The following is a 24,743-nucleotide window of genomic DNA, read 5'->3' as shown; positions in this document are numbered from 1 at the left end:
GCTGCATGTCCTCGGGAGTTAGTTAAAGCTGTAGTTTCCCGTTGCCTTCAGCCGTGTAACAGTATCAACACAGCTAAGCTAAGTATTATTACAAGGCCATATCAGTCAATCATCTAGACTGCCACCCTTGCAACTTCCGAAAGGCTGCTACCCCCTTTCGATGAACCATTCCTTAGTCTGGTCTCTCAACAGATACCCATCCGATATAGTTGCACCTGCGGCTCGGCTATCTGCTTCATTCGGACATGCAAGCCTCCCCACCGCGGCAAGGTCACATGGTTCGCAGGTGTTATAATTATCTAATTACTTCATAGGCCTACTATGTATTTTTTTGTTGTGTGGTATTAAACATGTTCAGTAAATCCTATTCGTATAGGCCTAAATACTCATGAACTGTTCATATGTTGTTCTTTTGTTTAATATGGACCATGCCTTTGTAAAAAAATTCCCATTATTTTAGCTATACCTTGAGAATTTGCAATACATTTGAACTTAATAGAATTTTATATTATCCTAGGCTATTTGATTGCATAATTCTGAATCTTTAAGCTACTGAGATTTAAAAAATGTTCTGGGCTGTTGAGTGCATAGAGTAGATCAAGGGGAGATGCCTATCGGGGCAAGATGCTAATAGCTTCGTAGTTCTGTTGAGTACGACCAGATCGCAACAACAACTTGTCTCACGCTTGTTGGCCTGAGGTGGCCATTGGGTCTAATGTGTATAACGCTGTGTGAACTGTCTTCCCGCTCAGTTATCAAGAAATTCAAGGTAAGGACTTAAGGCGATGCCTTGTTAAAAACGCACAGTTGTTTCAGAATGCTTATCAGCATATATAATAAGTAGGATATGCAAATATTATTATGTGTTGGGCACGGTGAATACTTTGCAGTGTAGTTTGTTAAATTCACTTGCTCCAAAGCTGCTCTAATGTGCATGTTGCGGAAAGTGGCATCTCACCCCGACCCTCGGTAGAGATGCCACTTTTTCTTCGGGGTAAGATACCGAATTTGATTCTTTAGATATAACATTTTATTTTCACAGGAACATATATCAGGACATCAAACAGGGGTCAGTGGTCCAAAGAGAGCCTACAAATGGCCATGGAACAAGTCCGGATCAGAGGGATGAATTGTTTTAGAGCTTCCTATGAACATGGAATCCCATACAGAAAAGACGTAAAGTCTCAAGAGCACAGTTCCCAATCTTCCTCACGAAGGCGTGGAAAAAGGCTGCACTCCCATACACTGCTCAGTCTGGATTTGAAGCGTGTGGTTTGTACCCATGCAACCCGGAAAGAATTCCAGAGGAGGCCTTTCAACTATCCAATTTGGTTTCGACAAATGCTGACAGGAATGAAAGATTATTCAGATAGCAGAGGATGTGCTCATCCCTCAGAGAAAGACAACAACAGACTTAAAAATCTAGTGGAATCAGCAATTCCAAATGAAACAACACCAGGAACATCCTTTGAAGCAATTTCTCCTTTACCTATCTTGGATCCATTACCTAAGCGCAGAAAGAACTCAGCTTCAGTTCTCACAGAACAACATCGAACAGAAGATGCAAGAGCTCGACGAGAGAAAAGTAAGACCAAGAAATCCACTAGGAGTTAATCTGTTAGGCTAAGCAGGTCAGAGAATGACAGCGACTTTGTGCTGAGTGTGCCCTCAATTACTATGACAGAAATGGACCACAGGTAGACTGAATTTGGTGCATCTGTACAGATTCAGAAAACATGTGCAATAATTGTGCTAAAGAACTCTGATACAAGAGTCATACATACAGTTGATTTCATGTGGTTACAATATAATTTTGTGTGTTTATTTTTTTATAATCATAATAAATATGCTTTACGAATTGTATTTAGATGATTTGTCCCCTGAATGGCATAAAACTAGTAGTCAAAACTCATCCAGATGTAATTGCCATCTTAACCCGATGCTCAGGGTGAGATGGCTAAATACATGTCTTTATAAATAAATGTTTAAAACATAAAATGATTGGCATCACTATGCGGTCTATATACAGAAAACACTCAGCAAAATATATTTGTATTATGTCTAACTCGAACTCTCAATTTTCATGGAAAGTTTTGACCTCAAAACACTAAGTTGGGCATCCTCCTCCAATCTACTCTATCATTACTACTAGGATGCTTTTTTATTGCATCAAACTGCCATTGCTGATCTGGCCAATATGGTGAAGTGTGCAAAACTCTGCTTCAGCAAGCAAATACATTGCAGTACACAACAACATCTCCATCCTGCATTGTGGCCAACCACTGAAAGTGAAATCCTCATCAGTTATGAAAGAAAACCTATGACCCAGTTACCTCCTAGGCCCAGATACTGCAACTGACCTTAATAATTTTAAAATCATTATGGACATCATCGGTACTCCTCCTTCCTCTTCTAGATTGATGTAGATTTGACTACATTAAAACTGATACTGCAATATTTCTCTACCTTTTGCCATGTGCCTCAACAAATTTTTAGTATAAATGTTCTTATTTCAAACAAAGCAACAACCTTTCCTATAAGGATGGAGATTTTATTGAAGTTGTTTTAACATATGCAGTGAACTGGTCTGCAACTTTTAGCAAAATTCTTGCCAATGACATAGAAAAATTCAAGCACAGTGTGGTGTGGTATGGTATGATGACGATGATGATGAATATGGTGACTGTAATACCACTGAGGTCATTTCAGGGAGAGATATGATGGAGTTGAAAAATTGTAAGGTTATTTTCCATGATAATTTATTCCAACATTAACACTGGTTAGTCACTGCTGTGTGAAATTTCAAAATTAGAACCTGGAAGTTTCTTGCACATAATGACTTGTTTTTATTATCCAAATGTAGACATATTTACAAAATGTAAAAATTTTCAATATACATTGTTGCATATCACTCAAGAATACTTCATTGAATCACCATTACTTACATCCTCTATTTGTGTATTTCCATCTCTCTGATTTTCAGCTGAGAGCCTTTTAAATGGTGAGTACCTTCATGTAAAAATAGTGCAGGTTTGCAATGTTATGCTCTAAGATTTCATTTGGGATAATTGCAGGGTTTTTACCTTTTTTTGAGGAATACAATTCTTATATAAGTTTTCTTCTTTTTTGATATTTTATTTAAGAAACACATATTGACTCTTCCTATGCATGCTATTAAAACTACAATTCTTTCATTTACAAGAGTGCACCGCAGAGCTTCTCTTGAGCATATGCTGTTGCATACTTTCAGTGGTTTATATTGCTTGATCATGCTCATTTATGTTGGTTTTTTTTTTTTTTTTTTCACAAGCCCCTAAAGTATGTACAAATAGAATCTGTTAGCACTACAAAATGTTATTTCTCACATTTTCAGTTTTGATAGTGTAGGTCTAAATAGGAACAGCTCATAAGAACATGCGCTAATTTTATTTATAACACATTTTATGCTCAAAATATTCTTATGGACTACCATCAAGTGATATTACTTCATTTTTATAATTAACTAAATTCACAAGGCTTGTATTCCGTATACCAGTCACATGAGTCATTTTGAGAGTCCAGGCCCAATCTGTTGCAACTGTAGCTTTGTTAGGAAATTCCACATTCAATTGTGATTCTTCCTGTGTCCACTGAAATAAATTAAAAAACGTTATTTTTAGTATAGGGTGATAATTTGATACTATTTACTATTGAAAATAATACCACCATAAGACTTACCGTGAGAGGCCCTGTTACTCCGAGCATGGTTATCTTGGACTTCTCTGAGAGTACTGGAACTTCAAGAGATAATACTCCTGAAGATGGCCAGTCCAATACAATAGCATAAACAAAAGAGTCTGATGAATAATTTCCTTTCATTGTATACCTGCAACAGAAACAATTATCAGGTAACTTACTGTACATATTGAACATTTAGTCTGATGCAAACAAGCATAGAATTATATTTGTTATACTCGGGGACAAAACATGACCTCGCCTCACACCACTACTTCAGCCTGGTGTCTATTAGTGGCTTATAGGATTTACTTCATCTACTGCAGCCGGAGTTGCAAAATCGTCTACTGCACTCGACACGAAGAAAGCCTGTCACTGAAGAGAGTGTGGAAGAAATTGGTTTGGCAACCTCTCCACAGCAAACAAGGATGACTTAGAACCCATTAACTGAGCAGGGTTCAGGGTGTAATTGACAGCTGGCTTCTAGCTCGCTTCCAGGAAGTGAGGCCATCATGTTTTGTCCCCAAGTATAAAACTGAGCATGCAGTTAGGGTCACGCAGTTTGCATTCAGGAGATAGTGAGTTCGAACCCCACTGTCGGCAGTGCTGAAGATGGTTTTCCATGGTTTCCCATTTTCACACCAGGCTGTACCTTAACTAAGGCCACACTTGTTTCTTTCCCATTCCTATCACATCATCGCCATAAGACCTGCAATATATCTGCATAACTTTCCACACAGTCTTCTAGCCAATAGTCTAAGTAATATTTTGGCTGCATGGATATCAGGCTAATGGTCCTGTAATCTTTGCATTTCTTGGAATTCTTCTCCTTTGGAATTGGTATCATGATTGTTGAGAGAAAGTCTTCTGGCCGTTCACCTTTGTTGTACACTGACTTAACAAATGTCATGGGATAGTCACCTAATAGCATGTGGGGCCTCCTCTGGCCCTGCGAACTGCAGTGAGACACCGTGGAAGTGAGTCGACAAGTCCCTGGTAGTCCTCTGGACGCAGTTGTCACCAAATCGTTTGCAGAGCGGCCGCCAATGCTGGTCTGTTCGTGGATGCAGGATCCATGGCACGGAACCTGAGTTCCAGGACATCCCAGATATGCTCGATAGGGTTCATATCGGGGCTCCTGGGTGGCCATGGCAGTCGTTGAACCTCTACTGCATGTTCCTGGAACCATTCCCGGGTGACGTGGGAGTGATGTGGCGGCGCATTATCATCTTGAAACACCACAGAACCGTCTGGGCGCTGGAAGGCCAAAAATGGGTGGAGATGGTCTCCGAGCAACTCAACATACCGTGTACCATTCAAAGTCTCTTCGAGAACAACTAGGGGGCCCATTCCATACCAGGAAAATCCACCCCAGACCATAACAGAGACACCAGCGCCCTGGACCACACCTTCGAGGCAGACGGGATCCATCACTTCATATGGTCTGCACCATACACGGTGCCTCCCATCGGCATGGTGCAGCTGAAATCGTGATTCATCCGACCATATCACGTTACGCCATTGTTCCAGTGTCCATCTCTTGTGACTGGTGACAAATGTTCGTCGTTGTGCCTGATGATGTTGGGTTAACAGTGGCACCCGTGTGCGGCGCCGGCTCCCATACCCCATTGAACCCATGTTCCTACGGATTGTCCACTGGGAGACGTGTCTAGCATGGCCTGTGTTGAATTGAGCCATGATTTGTTGCACGGTTGCCCATCTGTCACTATTGACAATCCGTCTCAGATGTTGCCGGTCACGGTCATCGAGGGTGGCTGGACGGCCGGTCGTTCGTCTGTTGTGGACGGTGACACCCGCATTCAACCATTCACGATACACCCTGGACACGGTTGATCGTGTGAAGCCGAATTCCCGCACCACTTCCAAAATCGCACTTCCCATCCGTTGGGCAGCGACCATCATACCCCGTTCGAACGGTGTCAGCTCACGACGACGTTCCATGTTACACCCGTCACATGCACACCCACTGCTCACAAGGTCTCCTATACAACTGCCGCTGGCACAGGGGGCGTGTGGTGCGCAGACAACACACCTGCGCATCAGTGCTCCGCTATCCCATTACATTTGCTCAGTCAGTGTATATATCATTACTAGGGCTTGGAAGTTGAGGAAAAGTCCTTTATCCCTCAAGGGTCCGAAGACAAGGCCCACTGTAGGCCAGAAAATGGTGGGTTTTATTTCTCTTTTTTTTTTGTGTTGCCTTTTTTGGTGTTTCTTGGCTTATAGCTCCTCTTTAGTTGTTTTTAGGTCTTAACAGCTTTTTTTAAAATTTTTTATTGCAACTTCAGCTTCTTTTGACTAAATATGTACTGCCCATTCTCAATTTGAATCATCATTAGTTCATTCATCACCTCTTAAACATATTTTCTCTAGTAAGAGGTAATGCTTGAAAATACTAGGGGTATCAAATTATCTACAAGATAAGCGAAATACCGAAGGGGAAAATTTTGATGCGAGTTCCTTTAAGAGGAAGATCTCACTTGCTTCAAGTATAAACCCTTAACAATCGTTGATGATGTGGAGAGACGTTTCTCCATGTTTTGCAATGTGCTGTCTGAAAACCGATGATCCTTTACACCTAAGAACCTGGTAATAACTATTGTGATATTCTGCAAAGCCAACTGAAGTAAGGTTTATGAATTCCAATTTCTGTAACCCTAGTGTGGTTAAGCCAAATATGATTGCTGTTATACTAATTTCAATTTCTTTCTCCAGGATGTCCATTGCAAGTTTTCTGGATTAATTCTAGGTGGAAAAAGCATTTCATTATATATTCTGCAAGTACTTTTTTTTTTACAAACATGAAATTATTTTTTCTTAACACCTTAACATTGCAATTATTTACAAAATTGTGATTCTTCTTTTACCTATATTTAATTGTCAAAATGGACTATTTGTTGAAAAACAGTGACAGTGGTAACATTGAATGTAAATTTTGCAAACTTAACAATGAAATATAAGCTGCTAAAAAGTTCCTGTTTTAAAATCCCGAGCATACTCGTGATATTTTTATAAATATTCCACTCACCAAACTCCTTTTGTCATGGTGTCATTCTGTGCTGCCCAAGGCTTAGTTTGATAAATTGCTTCTCCATTTACCTCCAACCATTTACCTATATCTCTCAAGCGTTCTTCAAATATGATAGGGATCATTCCATCTTTTGTCGGACCAATGTTCATCAAGAAGTTTCCTGGTAGTACATGTAAGAAAGTAATTTATATTAGTTATGAGGGGTTATTGAATTGTATCAAGAATATCAAAGAGCAGAATTTCTCTACTTCATTAAATACAAATGAGATCATAACAAATACAAATGAGGTCATAACTTTCTACCTGAGTTAGGCCATATACTGAGAGATCTGATCACTCTGATCTGATCTGATAATTAGTGTTCAGGTAAAAAATTAACAGACAGTGTAAGGTTTTCATTAAAGAAGCATTAGATGATATTAATCTTCATTTGGAGAATTCCCCACTAAAATTCTTTGATCATTCTTCATAACAAACAGGCATTTCTTATGGCTCTGTGCAAAGAGCTACTATATTGTTAAAGTTTAAATCATACAAAATAACTGTGGCACAGGTTCTTCAACCAGGTGATCCAGTATGTAGGCACATATTTTGTGAATGGAGTCTGAATATTTAATATTTAATATTTTTTTTGGAGAAGGCCTGGTTTCTCCTTCATGATTATCCATTACTGGAGTACCACCAAACCTGACATTGTTAAAGTACCACCCCTCTTTGATGAAGAAATTGGGATATAGTGCACCATGAGCAGCAAAGAAATTATAGGGTGTATGTTTCTAAAATATATTTACAGGGTGATTCAGCTAAAGTTGTCCACCTCAAATATCTTCTGATCCATTAATGATATGGACATTATTTTGTTTTCAAATTCTTAAATTGTATTAAGGGGCTCGTAATATACTGTCCTGTTCTTCTCGATCATGTATGTAATTACGGAGAAACTGGTAGCACCTTTGTTTCTTAAATTAATTTCACCCAATAGAACAATGGAGAATCGAGCGACAAATTTTCAGTGATGTGCTTACTTTGAAAATCCGACAAGTACTGTTGGAGATATTACAGGGTTTCAAATATGCAGGCATTAGACAGAAAGCGATGCACCGCTCACTGTGAAGTCCAGTATATTGTCCTCCTGCATGACTCACATTCTGTTGATAAATACACATACAGAACGTATTCCATACATAGCATAGCATATTGTGATGGTATGTGCATTGTCAAAATGTTTGATGGTCAGCCACACATACACTGAAGTTATTACAATTTCACTGTGTTATCTGGTCTTTTTCTGCTTCAACGGCAATGACACAAAAGCTTTGTAACTCCAAAATGCTATAGGCCTACATCTCACTTTTTTTCCTCCAGCACCCCTCAAGATAATGGCGAGTCAAGCACAAACACTACGCGCCCGGTATCTAGGCGAGTGACGCATCTCTATCTGCCTACTGCCTGCATATTTGAAACCCCTATAATATCTCCAAATGTACTCATCAGATTTGCAAAATAAGCACATTGCTGAATTTGATGCTCAATTCTTGATTGTCCAATTGTGTAAAATTAGTATATTCCAATTTTTAAAAAAGAACAAAGTTTCTACCAGTTTCTCAGTAATTGTGTATGAGAGCAAGAAGAAAAGGACAGTATTTTATGAGCCCCTTCATACAATTTAAGGATTTGGAAGCAGAATATCTATATTTTTAATGGGTCGGAAGGTATTTGAGGTGGACAACTAAGCTGAATCACCCTGTATATAGAAGAGATAATTCAATCACATCTGTAAACTCAATTTTGCTCCCCTCCATTTTTATTTTTTAAAAAATTTTTAGAATTAACCTACAGGGTGTATGATATTGTAGTTTTTCAACAAGACTGCCACAGCTCATATAACAAATATCTAAATGAGAGAAACTGAAAGATTGTTTCAGAATGGCAGAGTTATTAGTATGGATTTGTGCCCGTTTTGGTCTCTGTGACCTAGAACCCTGCAATTTTTTATGTCTGGAGTAAATTTTAAAAAAATACTATATAGGCCTACAAGACAAACCGACGTATCCTGGAAAATTTTGAAAGAATATCTGCCTTAAAATTATTGTCTACATTACTCAATGTGAACTAATGGATAGTTTTTAAAAAAGTGCTGAAAATCTCTGCTCTATAAAGTTGTTAAATAGAATCTTTTGAAATAGTTAAGAAAACTGCTGTATGGTTGCATCAGTGCCACTCTACAGTACCCACAGATGGTAACCAACAGCACTCAGTTCATCGTTGGTTGGATCTACACTACCGCTCATTAATTTCAATACACCCTGGTATTTCAGATTTACAACACAAATCAAACGTTATTTCTCACAAAAGATAATTATATTAATGTACACATATTTAATACAATCACAATCATTATATTTTACTTTCATCAAAGTATCCTCCTTTGGATTTAATGACTGCCTCACAAACTCGAGGCTTGCGGTCAATCAGTTTTTGTAGGTATCGTGAATCTATATGAGTCCACACATCCTTAACAATATTCCAGAGATGTTCCTTGCTGGATATATTAACTTCCCTGATATGCCTGTCCACTTCATCCCAGACCATTTCAATGGGATTACAATCGGGACTTTGTGACGGCCATGTCATATCTTCCAGTACTTTCTGTTTTTCCTTTGATGCAATGTAGTTCCTACAGTATGCCGACCAATGTTTTGGGTCAGTATCCTGTTGTAAGGTGAACCCTTTCCCTATTAAGCGCAATCCACTTGGTATTGCATGATACTGAAGTATGCAGTGGTACTGCTTCTGATCCATACATCCTTCTATTTTCACAATGTTGCCAACTCTATCTCCAGCAAAACATCCCCAAAACATAATAGAACCTCCACCGTGTTTAACTGTAGGTAGAACACACTGCTGGGCTACCCTTTCCCCTACAATTCAGCAAACAAATATTCTCCTTCTGGTTCCAAAAATCTCGAACTTCAATTCATCGGTGAATAACACCTTCGTTCACTCTTCCGATGTCCAATTACGATGTTTCCTAGCCCATTCAAGTCTCTTCTGTTTATTTATGGGCCTTAGAAGGGGTTTTCTTGCTGTGACACAGCCTTTCAAGCCGGCTTCAATCAATCTCCTTTTTACCGTTGCAACAGATATTGTTGTCGTGTTCATTTCTACCAATTCTGCACAAATTTGGGGCGTTGTTTTGAATCTATTTCTTTTACTGGTAATTCTAATATATTTACCATCACTTTTAGTTGTTTTATGGGGTCGTCCTGGTCATGGTATGTCCTTATTGCTACCTGCTGTCTTCTGGTGGTGAAGGGTGTATTGCACTCCCCCTATAGACACACTACACTGTTTCGCAATTTGGCGAATAGATAAATCTGCTTGGCTAAGTGCTACAATTGCAGCACGTTTTTCTATGGATATCTTTTTTTTTTTTTGCTAGGGGCTTTACGTCGCACCGACACAGATAGGTCTTATGGCGATGATGGGATAGGAAAGGCCTAGGAGTTGGAAGGAAGCGGCCGTGGCCTTAATTAAGGTACAGCCCCAGCATTTGCCTGGTGTGAAAATGGGAAACCACGGAAAACCATTTTCAGGGCTGCCGATAGTGGGATTCGAACCTACTATCTCCCGGATGCAAGCTCACAGCTGCGCGCCTCTACGCGCACAGCCAACTTGCCCGGTCTATGGATATCTCCACTCGTGGAGCCATACTAGCGATGTGCACACTTCAACTGCCATGAAGGAACTGACATGCAGGAACCACATGTTATGTATCGTAGCAATGCTTGCCGTCCGCTGCAGATATCACATCACTACAGAGAACAACACAGGCGCATCAAATGCGGCGTCTGTTGGCAAATAGGTAAACAATCATATCCGATAGGTTCATAACGTTTATGTACACAACATTGTTTGTTGGATACTATTGTATCTCGATGACCATAAACAAAAATCATGACATGTGTACAACTGTTGTACTATTCCTTTGCTTCCTCAACCATAGCCACGGTATTAGACCTTATCTACAGAGAACCAGATGTTATATATTTGGTGTATTGAAATTAATGAGCGGTAGTGTATCTGTATATCATGTAAAGAGAGGTGATAATGCATTGTTCGTGGTCATAGCATAATAACCATATTTTACGGACAATAAGATGATACAGAGTACTGTATAAGATGCACCTTAAATTTCCAACAATTTTTTGAAAAATTACATATTACACATTTATTACAAAGCCTGACTGAAAACAAAAGGTTTTATTATTAGTTTATACAACCAAACTGACCTTTAAAATGCCAGAAAAATCATCATCTGAACTTTCTCCTTCTTCTCTTAGCCACCATCAATGTCTTCCTTCTTCTCCTCTTCTTCATATACAGGTGGTGCAAAGGTATCTTTATACTTGGCAAAATTCACTTATTTTTTATTTTAATTTATGTTTAATCATACATTTCTAAATTGATAATACTGTCAGAAAGAATAAAAGGAAACAAGAAGTGAGGTAAAATCATTTGATTTATTGAATTTCAAAGTATAAAGTTACTTTTGCGCCACCCTGCATATGATGGTCTTTGCTGCCATCGAGAGAGTTATTTATGCTCCAGTTCTTGAAAGATTTAACAATAATGTTATCACTCACTCTAGACCATGATTGTTTTACCCACTGACACGCTTGTTTGATTATAGGCCATTTTAAAGTATCCTTCAGCATGAATTTGTGCTGGATTTCATCCATCATCCACCTGCTCCAGTCCTCTCTCTTATACCCTATAAAGGTTTAGTTTATTGAGATATCACGAGACTGCAATTGCAAAGTAAGTCCTTAAGTCCTCTCAGAATAACAAAAAGCTCTGTTATTCCCTACCTCAATTTCTTTTTCAAGGAAACTTTTAAATGACTACTGTAAACTGGGGTGAATCCAATCATAAATTGGGAAAATTAAAATAATATTCCATTCTCTGCAGTTAGACTGCAATGTAAATTTGAAATTTTTACTATTTAACTTTGATGATATTAGATCCACAAATTAATATATATTTTGTTCATTTTTTCACATATTTTTGAAGCTCTCTGTCAGCTGTCCTGGGAATGGTTTTCTGTGGTTTCCCATTTTCACTTCCACGCAAATGAAAAGCCAGTTCCTATTCACAGGCTACAGCCGATTCCTTCCACCTCCTTCATTTCATCTTCATTAGCTCTTCATCTGAGGATGACATTGAGTCATTTAGTCACGTCGGCTCCTTTATTCCAGGAATTAGATGTCACGCATTTTGTTATTGCTCATGAGCCAAAATTGTACTGCTGACTGAACCTTGCCCCCTTACCATGGACAGATGCAGTGAACCTGATGAGTCCAATGTCTTGAGCTTTTTCCAGAGCTTAGGTTCTAAGATCATTGTCATGAACATTGTGCCTAAACCAGATCTGTTATCCAGAATTTTTCAGCCACATCATCAATTATGTGAAGTTTCAAGCACGACTCTTTCTCTCCTTTCTTTACCAGGTGAAGTAGATATCGTAGATGAGGTATGTTTTGCATGATTCAATAGTGTTTATGAACTGTGAAGATCAGTCATTTCATTTTCCCTAATCCTGAAACACAACGATCACCCTTGCTGTGTCTATTGGAATATCAGCCCACTTCTTCCTCATCTATGGAATTAGCAGAAAATTGGACTGACTTCCCTCTCTTCGTCAGGTTCTGCATGGGTCCTTGGATTCCCATCAATTTCATCTTCTGCATATTCACATCCTTCAATGTAGTCTATTGTATGTTCATTACAATTATTATGTCCATCTGTTATCATGAATTCTGATGCCTTTCTCTCATGTGCTGTAATTTTTGTGGATTTTCTTTTGTAAGTTTATTTATAATGACTAACAATATGTTCACAATATTTGCAGGATTCATAGTACATGAATCTGTTAGTGAAAGTTATCTGTCTTGCTATGTAATCAGTCACAGAACAGACAGAATGACTGTACAGCTGCCCTAGTTGATTTATCAGGATCAGAGAACATACTGGTTGTGAAACTCATGTATAACATCTACAGTATACGGTACAGATACAATTAGATGTCACTCCGGCAGCATGACAATGATCTCCTTGGAAGATGCCTATTACGACTAAAATGAACATGCAGTAATTATATTCTGAAATAACTCCCAATGAAATGTTTAAATGACTAAAGGGACTCCAGTAATTGTGATATGTGTTAGATGTGGTCCCTCATGAGTGGAATTTCAAATGTTTGTAACTGATGATGGCACTTATATTTTGCATAAGCCATAAGATTTGGTGTAATTTTAAAATCTACCTTTTATTAAAAACAGGAAGTTCAGAAATTTGAGAGAAAAGAAAATCTCACAATACGAGGCCTACCTGCCATTCCCTTCTGGTGTCACAAAGGTACAATGCTTATTAGTACCTACAGTAACAATTATGTAAATCATTTGGCATGAAAGCTGCCACTATCATTAGCACCTGAAATTTAAAAAATGTGAGTAGTGTCATTATACTACTAATGAGGACTTTAACCTTGGAAGATAAGTGGGAACATTAGCTATGAGGATATCAACAGTGAGTTGTTTGCAAGAACAGTACCATTGTTTTTTTTCTGTTTGCATTACAGTGTGGCACTTAGTAATTGAATAGGGCTTCACAATTTCAACACAAGAGTGGCTAAAAATTGTTTAATTTCTTTCCCACATATGGAAGGATTGTGCAATAGTTTTATGTCATTAGAGAGCAAATGATATGAAAGTTATCTCAGCATATGCAGATGATGTGATGATATGGGAAGAAAATGAACAAAAATTGGAAGAACAACTAAATACCTGGCAGAGGGCAATTGAAGAAACAGGCATGGAATTAAGTTTAACGAAAAGTGAGGTGATGAAAATCAGTAGAGAAAAGAGAAAAATGAAGGATGTTAGGTGTAACAGAAAAGTTCTTAAAGAAGTAGGTGCTTTTAAATACCTAGGAAGTAAGCTACCTGGGAAATGAAACATCAAGGAAGAAATTTTGGAGAGGATAGGTCATTGCTCAAAATTTTATTACTGTGTATCAGACATAATTAGAAATTGAATATTACTTACCAAAGCAAAAATCATTATATATGAATCATATTATTTGTCAATATTGACCTATGGATCTGAATCCTGGACTTGGACTAAAAAAGATCTGAGTAGATTACAAGCAACAGAGATGTGCTTTCTGTAAGGGATCTTGGGTAAAACGAGGAGGAATAAGGAAATAATATGAAATATGCTACATATCAACCCTCTAAAAGAAACTATGGAGAGAAATAGGCTGAAATGGTTTGGCCATGTCAAAAGCATGGGATAAGAAAGATTACCAAGAAGAGCTCTGGAATATACAGAATCTGAAAGAAGACCAATTGGAAGACCAGGTGGAGGATGACATAAATCGGAGACGACTATAATGGGAGACAGTGATGAATGATAGACTGTGGCAAAAAAGAGAAGATTGGAAAAGGGTCTGTGAATGACCTGCATAAGAAGAAACATTTCAGGAAGAAGAAGGAGAAGAAGAAGAAGAAGAAGAAGAAGAAGAAGAAGAAGAAGAAGAAGAAGAAGAAGAAGAGAGCAAATTAGGAATTTATTCAAGAATGGATATTCCCTACGGTGCTGATTTCCATGAGTAAGTCTTTTTTACTCTCATGTGACATAATAGTTTATATAACTTAATATTTATTTTTATGAACCTCTACTCGATGTGTTTGCCACTGCAAGAATGGGGTTCTGTTGTTATCAATGGCAATAATTCTGGTTAAAGTAGAGAATAAATAAACTGAAACATTTAAGTGTGTTTGTTGATGAATGAGATTAGTAGATTAAAATTTTGAAATTGAATGATATACAGTAAGAGTCGCATTAATCCGAACTAATTGGGACCTGTTCAGATAACGAAATTTTTGGATACGCGGAAAATATTTTTCTAATAATAATGTTATTGAATATTGAATTTTCACGACCGCATTGTAATCAAAACAGACTTTCAACCTATTAGGTCGTGTTACATACATTTAGTACATGTTGAAGAGATGTTAAGTACAGAACAAAAATGGCCAACCAGACACCAGTGGGATCCGAACCCACAACCTCCCGATTTCGTGTCGGTTGCTCTACCAATTGAGCTATGGTGGCCTAGGCTATCTTTGTTCTGTTGGAAAGGATCTAAGCTACAGGTCTGCCACTACTGCCATCACACTGTAGAGTGCGCTTAAATTGCCCGTTGAGAGCCAAGTCAATGAATATTGAATTTTCATGACCACATTGTAATCGAAACAGACTTTCAACCTATTAGGTTGTGTTACGTACATTTAGTACGTGTTGAAGAGATGTTAAGTACAGAACAAAAATGGCCAACCAGACACCAGTGGGATCTGAACCCACAACCTTCCGATTGTGCGTCGGTTGCTCTACCAATTGAGCTATGGTGGCCTAGGCTATCTTTGTTCTGTTGGAAAGGATCTAAGCTACAGGTCTGCCACTACTGCCATCACACTGTAGAGTGCGCTTAAATTGCCCGTTGAGAGCCAAGTCAATGAATATTGAATTTTCATGACCACATTGTAATCGAAACAGACTTTCAACCTATTAGGTTGTGTTACGTACATTTAGTACGTGTTGAAGAGATGTTAAGTACAGAACAAAAATGGCCAACCAGACACCAGTGGGATCTGAACCCACAACCTCCCGATTGTGCGTCAGTTGCTCTACCAATTGAGCTATGGTGGCCTAGGCTATCTTTGTTCTGTTGGAAAGGATCTAAGCTACAGGTCTGCCACTACTGCCATCACACTGTAGAGTGCGCTTAAATTGCCCGTTGAGAGCCAAGTCAATGAATATTGAATTTTCATGACCACATTGTAATCGAAACAGACTTTCAACCTATTAGGTTGTGTTACGTACATTTAGTACGTGTTGAAGAGATGTTAAGTACAGAACAAAAATGGCCAACCAGACACCAGTGGGATCTGAACCCACAACCTCCCGATTGTGCGTCGGTTGCTCTACCAATTGAGCTATGGTGGCCTAGGCTATCTTTGTTCTGTTGGAAAGGATCTAAGCTACAGGTCTGCCACTACTGCCATCACTCTGTAGAGTGCGCTTAAGTTGCCCGTTGAGGGCCAAGTCAATGAATATTGAATTTTCACGACCGCATTGTACGTGTGGCTATTTCTTTTTTTTTTTTTTTGCTAGGGGCTTTACGTCGCACCGACACAGATAGGTCTTATGGCGACGATGGGATAGGAAAGGCCTAGGAGTTGGAAGGAAGCGGCCGTGGCCTTAATTAAGGTACAGCCCCAGCATTTGCCTGGTGTGAAAATGGGAAACCACGGAAAACCATCTTCAGGGCTGCCGATAGTGGGATTCGAACCTACTATCTCCCGGATGCAAGCTCACAGCCGCGCGCCTCTACGCGTGGCTATTTCTAGCCGGGTGCAGCCCGTGTAAGACAGACCCTCCGATGAGGGTGGGCGGCATCTGCCATGTGTAGGTAATGGTGTGTTATTGTGGTGGAGGACAGTGTTATGTGTGATGATTTTACACATGCACTATATATTCTTTACCCGAAAACAAAAAAATATGGCATGATTTATGCATTTATTTTCCAGAAAAAACATTTTAAAGTGTAATGTATAAAATATTATTTTTCAATGTATTTTTCTCTAAAGGTACACTTTTCCTCAGAATGTGACCCAAAGAGAGCAATAAAACTTCATACATATTACTGTATTTATAGACATAGATTTACATACGAGGTGAGATATTATATTAATTTTACTAACAACTTGGTCATAAAAAATATGTAAGTTGAACCACCATATTTTGAATTTTTTAAGTAGTATTTAATTTCTTTATGATCAACATTTTACTTATTTTCAAGCACCTCTTATATAGCTACTATCCCTGTGGATACCCTCAACGCAGGGCCTTCTGACCCCAACTTAGCAGGTTTGACCCTGGCTCAGTCCGGTGGTATTTGAAGGGGTTTAAATACATCAGCCTCATGTCAGTAGATTTACTGGCACATAAAAGAACTCCTGCGGGACTAAATTCCGGCACCTCGTCATCTCCGAAAACCATAAAAGTAGTTAGTGGGACATAAAGCAAGTAACATTATTACTGATACCCTCAACAAATATTACTTCAATTGTAAAATCCAAGTGTTCTGTGTTTAATAGGATGGGAATAAGGTGGTATCATAAAAACATGTGATGTCGTGCTTAGTTCTATTCCCAACTCTACCATGTGTCCTTTGTCCTTAAAATCAAACACAGGTATTCCTTCAAGTGCTCCTGAAGAACATCTTTTCAGTAAATGCAAAGATTTACTCCCCCAAACCGGTCAAAGCTCAGCGATGGGAATTTTAAGAACCAGTTATTTTATTTGAAAGGTTACAAGACATTAACTAAATTAGAATGATGGGAAAAGATCATTTTGAAAGTTCCAAGCTATTGTGTTTCCTCTCACCTAGTGATGATAGCCACTTAATGTGACACTCCGGAGATAAAAATCGATATTTTGGTCATTTTGGTGAATTTTTTAATGACTGAAATTGAAAGGATTGAGTTTCATTTTTCTTGTCACAAAGTTATTCTGCTGAATTCAAACAATTTATCACTGTAATAATGTTTTGTTTGCCAATTGTAATTTTACATTTAAATACCATTTTTCTCCCATAATATTCTGCCAAATGTAACAAAATTTGTTTGGTATATGTATCTCAGCTATATTAAGAAACCTGCATATGGAATTTTTGATTCCAGAATTTTTTTCAAGTAGTAGGGATTTTTAAGTCCAAAATTTTAGAACGTAAAAATTACACAAATTTTAGTACAATATATTCCCTTATATAAATTATGTACAGAAAAATTGATATGTAGTGCTTTTAAAACAAGTATTATCTACCTAATTACAAATTTATATTAACATGTTACTTAAATTTCATGAAAAAATGGAATTAAATATTTCAAAAGAAAAATTTATTTTGGAAAAAATATTAATTGTATGTATAGAAAAAAAATATTCATGATATCTCTACTTTTATGTAGATGGCATTCCCATGAAGTTTTGTGAAAACCCATGCATTAGGCAAAAATATCCTTTTATCTATGGAGTGTCGCCCTAATGTTTGTTGGGAACTTGAGTACTGTTTCAGTTTCATGATAATAAGAAAATGAATGTGGTTCTCAAAACAAGTATGACAGATTAATTAATATTGATTAAATACATTTTTATTAGCATAGACAAGGTGGACACATAACATCACGAGTGATTTGTCATGTTGTGCCTATTAGATAAAAGTCAATATGGACCAAAACAAACCATAATGGTTAAAATAATAAATTTGAGGTAAAATTTGTTCATCACCATTATTATTGAAAAATTGAGAGATTTTTGAGTGGTGAGCTGGTACACAAGTATGAATTTCATTTATGATTTTGACAGCACAAATACCACTAGTCTGACATGGTTAGAAGTAGAGACAGCAATATCTAAGCTGAAAAACAACACATCAACTGGATCAGATGAATTAAGTGTTGAAATGATCAAAGCACTAGGAGAGGTAAGACAACAGTGAATGTACAGGGTACTAAATAGAATCTGGAAAGAGAATGTAATACCCAATGACTGGAAGCAAGGAGTCATCATCCCATTGTTGAAAAAAGGTGATAGAAGGAAATGTACCAACTACAGAGGTATAACTCTGCTGTCACATGGCCTCAAAATCTACGAATCCATCCTTGAGAGCAGGATTAGAAAATATGTTGAACCTACACTTGAGGAGGAACAACATGGATTTAGACCTCATAGATCAACTATAGACCTCATTTTTGCCACCAGAATGCTCTATGTGAAGTATTGGGAGAAAGGTAAAACACTTATAACTGTTTTCCTGGACATCGAGAAAGCATATGACCATGTACAACGCAGGCATATATGGGAATGTTTGAGACATAAGAAAGTGCATGATGACATCATAGCAAGAGTACAATGATTATATGATGAAACCAAGTGTTGTGTCCAGGTCCAGGATGGAAAGTCAGGTTGGTTCGAAACAAAGAGTGGAGTCCAGCAAGGAAGTTGTCTTTCACCACTTCTCTTCATAATCATAATGGATGAAGTTTTAAAAGAGGTTTAGAGAAAGGATCCAACAACTAATGCCCTGGTTTTTGCTGATGATGTAATGGTATGGGGTGAGACAGAAGCAGAAGTACAAACTAGACTAGATCTCTGGCATGAAGCTTTTACAACCTTAGGTCTCAAAAATCAGCAAAACGAAGAATTGGAGATGAGGAGATGGATATTGTAGATAACTTCCAGTATTTAGGTAGTTTTCTGTCATCAGACAATAGCATACATCAAGAGATTAGTAACAGAATACAGATAGCTTCCAAATTCTATCACGCTGTACGTCAAATACTTTGGGATGAAACATTTCCATTAGTTTCCAAGATCAGCTTGTATAAAATATATCTAGTACCTATATTGACGTATGGACTGGAAGCAGCAACACTTACTGGACCAACAAAGAGTCGTCTTCAGGCAACAGAAATGAAGTTCCTCCATTCTTGTTTACAAAAACAAAAATGGATAAAATAAGGAATGTGGATATCCGACAACAGCTTGGATTGGAAAGAAGCTTGCTGGAGACTCTAGAAGTGAAGAGATTGCAATGGTATGGTCACATGAAAAGAATGAACCCTCACAGGACTCCTCGAACATACTTTGACCACAATGTTCCTTGGGAAAGACAGATGATGAAGGACCTTGAAATTAGAGATGTGAACTGGTGTCACATATATGAGCAGCATCTGTGGATGGAGAGAACAAACTGGAGGAGGCTTGTACACAACCGCACCCGGCTTGCCGGAGCGAAGAAATTATGATGATGATGATATTCTTATGCTTAAATTATCAATACGGACAATGAAGCTGATAGATTATGGTGAGCTGGTGTTTGTAATAAATTCAGTCATTCATAATGCATAAACAAAAAGCAATGACCTTTGGATTGCCTTCTTTTTATTCTGTGTGGAGGTCTGAAGCATGATTTTCAACCAAGAGAATGTTGCATGAACATTTGCAATACAAGGTGCTGCATTAACAACTAAATCAGGGGGCAACTGCCACGTCACAGCTTTGGACAGATGTTGTGATGCCTGCCGCAGATAATAGCAAGTGTATCAGCATACGGAGAAGTGATCACACTTCCTCTTCTATACGCTATGGTCATACAAGTGCACTTACCTCCACAGCTGATAGTCATTGCCAACTTCTCCACTAGCTCGTCAGTCGTTAGATAATCAGAAAGCTTAGCATTTCGTCTGTAGCCCCAGGAAAGCTTATCAATTGTCATACAGCTTTCCCATTTATGTGGTTGAAGAACACCTGCAATATATTATTGAAGTGGCATGAATCGAGTCACATCACGTATAATTGGCATTCCCATTATGATATTCTTGTGATAGATTGAACAGTGAACAGTTTAAGAATACTGTAAAAATCTACAAAGGGTTAGGTTTACTCTATCATAAACAATTATCAAAGCAAGTCTAAAACAAATTAGCTACACTTTATAACTTCAGAGACTTAGTGATGCAGGCACTATGAGGGTCATAAAAGGATGTGTTGAAGTGGGAACATCTGCAAGAAAAATAGGTTGTGTAATATGGAATGTCATTTGTTCAATAAAACAATGCATATTTTTAATACTTATGAATCTGTACATTAGAACTTTGCATCCATTTTTATTCAATAGAAATGAAATTCAATGCATAAATGTTCATGAATATTCAATATGGTAAAACACTAGAAACTCAAGTCCATTTAAAAGCAAATTAATGCTAGAACAATAACTTGAGCTCTCTTGATTGCTGTCCAGATTTGTTTATTACATTGTCAATTAATTCAGAGTTCTCTCTCACTTTCTCCTTTATTTATAATATTCTCACTTAATTATAATTATAATATTGTAATTTTATAAAGTGAATTCATTCATGCAGGTATATAAGACCAACTTAAAAATTCACATTCTGGCACTACCTTTCAAACAGTTTGTGCTTAGTTTCATCTTCAATTTCTAGAAAGTTAAAGTAATAAACATTACTACCAATAAATTCCCATTTCAAAAATGTTATTTCAGTGTGCAGTTTTCTAAGTAAATGTTACATCACTATGAAATGGTTTCCACATAAAAAGTGAAGATCCTGTGGCCATGATCATGATGCCAACTGTCCCATAAAATTGCAAGATTGTTTATAGTTAGTTAACAATGAGCTAAGTTCAGTAAAACTCCTTCAAAATGACCAAGGGAGAAAAAGAACCTGCATTTGGTCATTCAGAGAGTTAGTTTTCTTAAAATATTAGCAATACTGGTGGTACACCCACTTATTTCTCAGTGGCCATTGTGTACCACTGGTGTTTCAACTTTCTTACCAATTTCTATATCTGCCTTCTCAGCAGATTAAGGGGGAATTCAGTTTCTGTTAGATAGCTCCAGAAGGAGTTCTTGTGTATGATGTGACTATCAGTCACACCTGAAGAGCAATAATGTAGGATGTTTAACATAAAATAATTCCCAAAATCATCAGTAATGGGGAGGAAACTTGATGAGTATACACATTCAATCATTACTGATCTGCATTTAGGGCAGTCACCCAGGTGGCAGATTCCCTATCTGTCGTTTACCTAGACTTTTCTTAAATGATAGCAAAGAAATTGGAAATATATTGAACATTTGCCCTGGTAAGCAATTCCAATCCCCAACTCCCCTTCCTATAAAGGAAAATTTGCCCCAATTTGTCCTCTTGAATTATAGTTTTATCTTCATATTGTGATCTACATTACTTTTAAACATGCCACTCAAACTTATTCGTCTACTAATGTCATTCTATGCCATCTCTCCACTGACAGCTTGGAACACACCACTTAGTGGAGCAGTTCATCTCCTTTCTTCCATGTCTTCCCAGCCCAAACTTTGCAACATTTTTGTAACACTACTCTTTTGTCGGAAATCACCCAGAACAAATCAAGCTGCTATTCCTTGGATTTTTTTTCCAGTTCTTGAATCATGTAATCCTGGTGAGGATCCCATACATTGGAACCATACTCTAGTTGGGGTCTTACCAGAGACTTATATGCCCTCTCCTTTACATCATTACTACAACCCCTAAATACCCTCGTAACCATGTGCAGAGATCTGTACCTTTATTTACAATCCCATTTATGTGATTACCCCAATGAAGATCTTTCCTTATATTAACACCTAGAAACTTTCACCCCATCAATGCAGTAATTAAAACTGACAGGACTTTTCCTATTTGTGAAACTCACATCCTGGCTTTTAACCCCCTACTTATCATCATACCATTGCCTGCTGTCCATCTCACAACAATGTCAAAGTCTTTTTGCAGTTGCTCACAATCTTGTAACTTATTTATTACTCTATACAGAATAGCATTATCAGCAAAAGCCTTATCTCTGGTTCTACTTCTTTACCCATATCATTTATATATAATAAACATGAAGGTCCAATAATACTGCCTTCTACTCTATTCTTACAAACTGCAATGATGATTACCAGACCTATTAATGTTCCTAAGGGAAACTGGACTAAACTGGACTATCTTTCGAGGTAGTATTGGTGGGGGGCAAATATTAATTTATAGATAAATTAGGGATTACCAGGCGAGTTGGCCATGCGGTTAGGGGCGTGCAGCTGTGAGCTTGCATCCGGGAGATAGTGGTTTCGAATCCCACTGTCGGCAGCCCTGAAGATGGTTTTCTGTTGTTTCCCATTTTCACACCAGGTAAATGCTGGGGCTGTACCTTAATTAAGGCCACAGCCGCTCCCTTCCCATTCCTAGGTCTTTCCTATCCCATCGTCGCCATAAAACCTATCTGTGTCGGTGCAACGTAAAGCAAATAGCAAAAAAAATTAGGGATTGGAATAATTTATCAAGGGAAATGTTTAATAAATTTCCAAGTTCTTTGAAATCCTCTAAGAAAGGACTAGGTGAACAAATGATAGGGAGTCTGCCACCTGGGTGACAGCCCTAAATGAAGATCAATGATAATTGACTGATTGATGGAAAATGTTTTCCACTGACAGACTAAAAATTTAAATACATTTTTTTTTTTTTTTTTTTTTTTTTTTTGCTAGGGGGCTTTACGTCACACCGATACAAAATTCTAACCTGAGACAAGGTTACTTGGATAAACTCTTAACAGTCTATTCTTTTAAAAGACTCCATCAATTCACCCCATGTTAGCAAAATGGCAGAGTAATAAATGGACACAGTAGCAGCAATTGGGAATTAGATGTGGGGGGGGGGGAGGGGGTTAAAAATGTACAGACAACAAAAAGTATCTGGGTTTGTGGGATATAGCAGTCACAGAGGGGAAGTTATATACAATAAAACTGAAAAAAGTTTTTTGATGCTCCTGAGCAAGCGGGTGAATCATATCTCAGTGTCCATGACCTTGGCAAAAATACAGTATATACCCCTGTTACCCTTCCTCACAGCACATGTAAAGTCTCCACTACTAGCTGTGGCCCTATACAAATCGGTTAGCTGGGACAAACAACATTTTGTGCATAATTCTGTTAAAAATATCATTAATAATTAAAGAAAATAAAGGAAAAAATTAGCAGATAAGACAACAGGGCTTGTACAAATTATTTTTTTAATAATTTCTAGTTTCAGCTGGCTAAAATGGAATAAAAATGTAATGTTTTCTCCACAAGGGGGGGGGGGGGGGGGGCGAGGAAGGAGGGGCTGCCCTAATCACCGCTACTGAATGGACAATAACATGAATAATAAGTGACTGTATGTAACTCTACTAGAGAGAAACCTGCTTCTATATACAATAACGAGAAAAGAAAACACTGACGACTTTGCTCCATAGACTTTTTCTTTCTTTCTAACCTATTTTAGTGAGAGTATGGGTTTAGAATGATCAGTATTACCTGGATTAAAGCGATCTTTACAGGTGTAGAAGTCACCATGTTTACAAGGAATGCCTGGTCCCCAGCGATCATTTACTACAACTGTATCTTTAACAGGGCTCTGATTGTACAGCCAGGCTAGAAACTCTTTAGAAGCCCAGTAAGTGTCACTTCCTTCCCAATCACCATCAGACCATATGACTTCTGGAAGATAGTTGTTAACCTGAAAGTATATTAGATGTGATTTTTTAAATTTCTTTTGAAATACACTAAGTGATTCTTTCAGAGTTTATAAATAAACCAAAATAAACAAGAAGAATACTCATACATTTTTAGACTTGTTCACTCCACATTATCCTAGCATTGAAAGCTGGATTAGAATAAGATCTTGTAGTTCACACTTCAGTAATCTGTGCATAATAATTCTATTACAATACCTTATCTTTGTACGGAGTGTAAAAATATGATTGCCCTTCGGACACAGGAACGTTATAGAGAAAGTCTTATAAATATATTGAAGTAGGAGCCACTCCTCTATCTTCCAGTTTTTGTAATAGTAACATACATGAAGACATAAATAATGCAATTGATGCTACAAGTTCTAATTTATGCTATTTTCAACTGTTAACTCCTTGCGCTTGTAAGTTGGATATATTCTGACATCTCAATCTTCAGTTATGTTCATATGTCAGAACTCTTCCAACATGTTTATTCTAAGAATAGCATGCATTAATGGCAGCATCTAAGCTTTCAGCAATTCTTGGGCTATATCACGTCTATAGAGTAGGTAGATCATGGTTTTTCAAATAAATTTTTCCTATCAAAATAAGGAACCACTGATGAGAAAGCCACACTTCCATCTAGCAGCCCACTCAGAAGATTACAATGGACTGTAGTGACTAGGGGAGACCACAGCTGGCGGGTTACAGATTTCGTTCAAATTTTTGGAGATTAATCTACTTAAAAAATAAACAGATACCTGTCT

At 37.8% G+C, this 24,743-nt stretch overlaps 1 protein-coding gene and 1 non-coding gene across 2 annotated transcripts in view; both read right to left on the bottom strand.

Annotated features, from left to right (window-relative positions):
- Window positions 1-3,114: 3,114 nt before the first annotated feature.
- The window catches only part of LOC136871618 (alpha-L-fucosidase), a 36,479-nt gene continuing 14,850 nt past the window's right edge, over window positions 3,115-24,743 (bottom strand). Inside the window, exons 6-10 of the mRNA XM_067145082.2 lie at window positions 23,780-23,981; window positions 20,059-20,199; window positions 6,764-6,926; window positions 3,718-3,865; window positions 3,115-3,629 (exon numbers count right to left, since the gene is read on the bottom strand). Coding sequence (XP_067001183.2) covers window positions 3,459-3,629; window positions 3,718-3,865; window positions 6,764-6,926; window positions 20,059-20,199; window positions 23,780-23,981 — 825 coding nt within the window. The 3' untranslated portion in view covers window positions 3,115-3,458. The remainder of the gene's footprint in view (window positions 3,630-3,717; window positions 3,866-6,763; window positions 6,927-20,058; window positions 20,200-23,779; window positions 23,982-24,743) is intronic.
- On the bottom strand, window positions 15,762-15,835 carry TRNAV-CAC (transfer RNA valine (anticodon CAC)). Its single transcript has one exon. It is a non-coding gene; the product is annotated as a tRNA-Val (tRNA).

The sequence above is a fragment of the Anabrus simplex genome, chromosome 4, assembly GCF_040414725.1.
Source record: "Anabrus simplex isolate iqAnaSimp1 chromosome 4, ASM4041472v1, whole genome shotgun sequence".
NCBI lineage: Eukaryota > Metazoa > Arthropoda > Insecta > Orthoptera > Tettigoniidae > Anabrus > Anabrus simplex.
The sequence above is the reverse complement of the archived record's forward strand: the minus strand, read 5'-3'. Positions and strand labels throughout refer to the sequence as shown.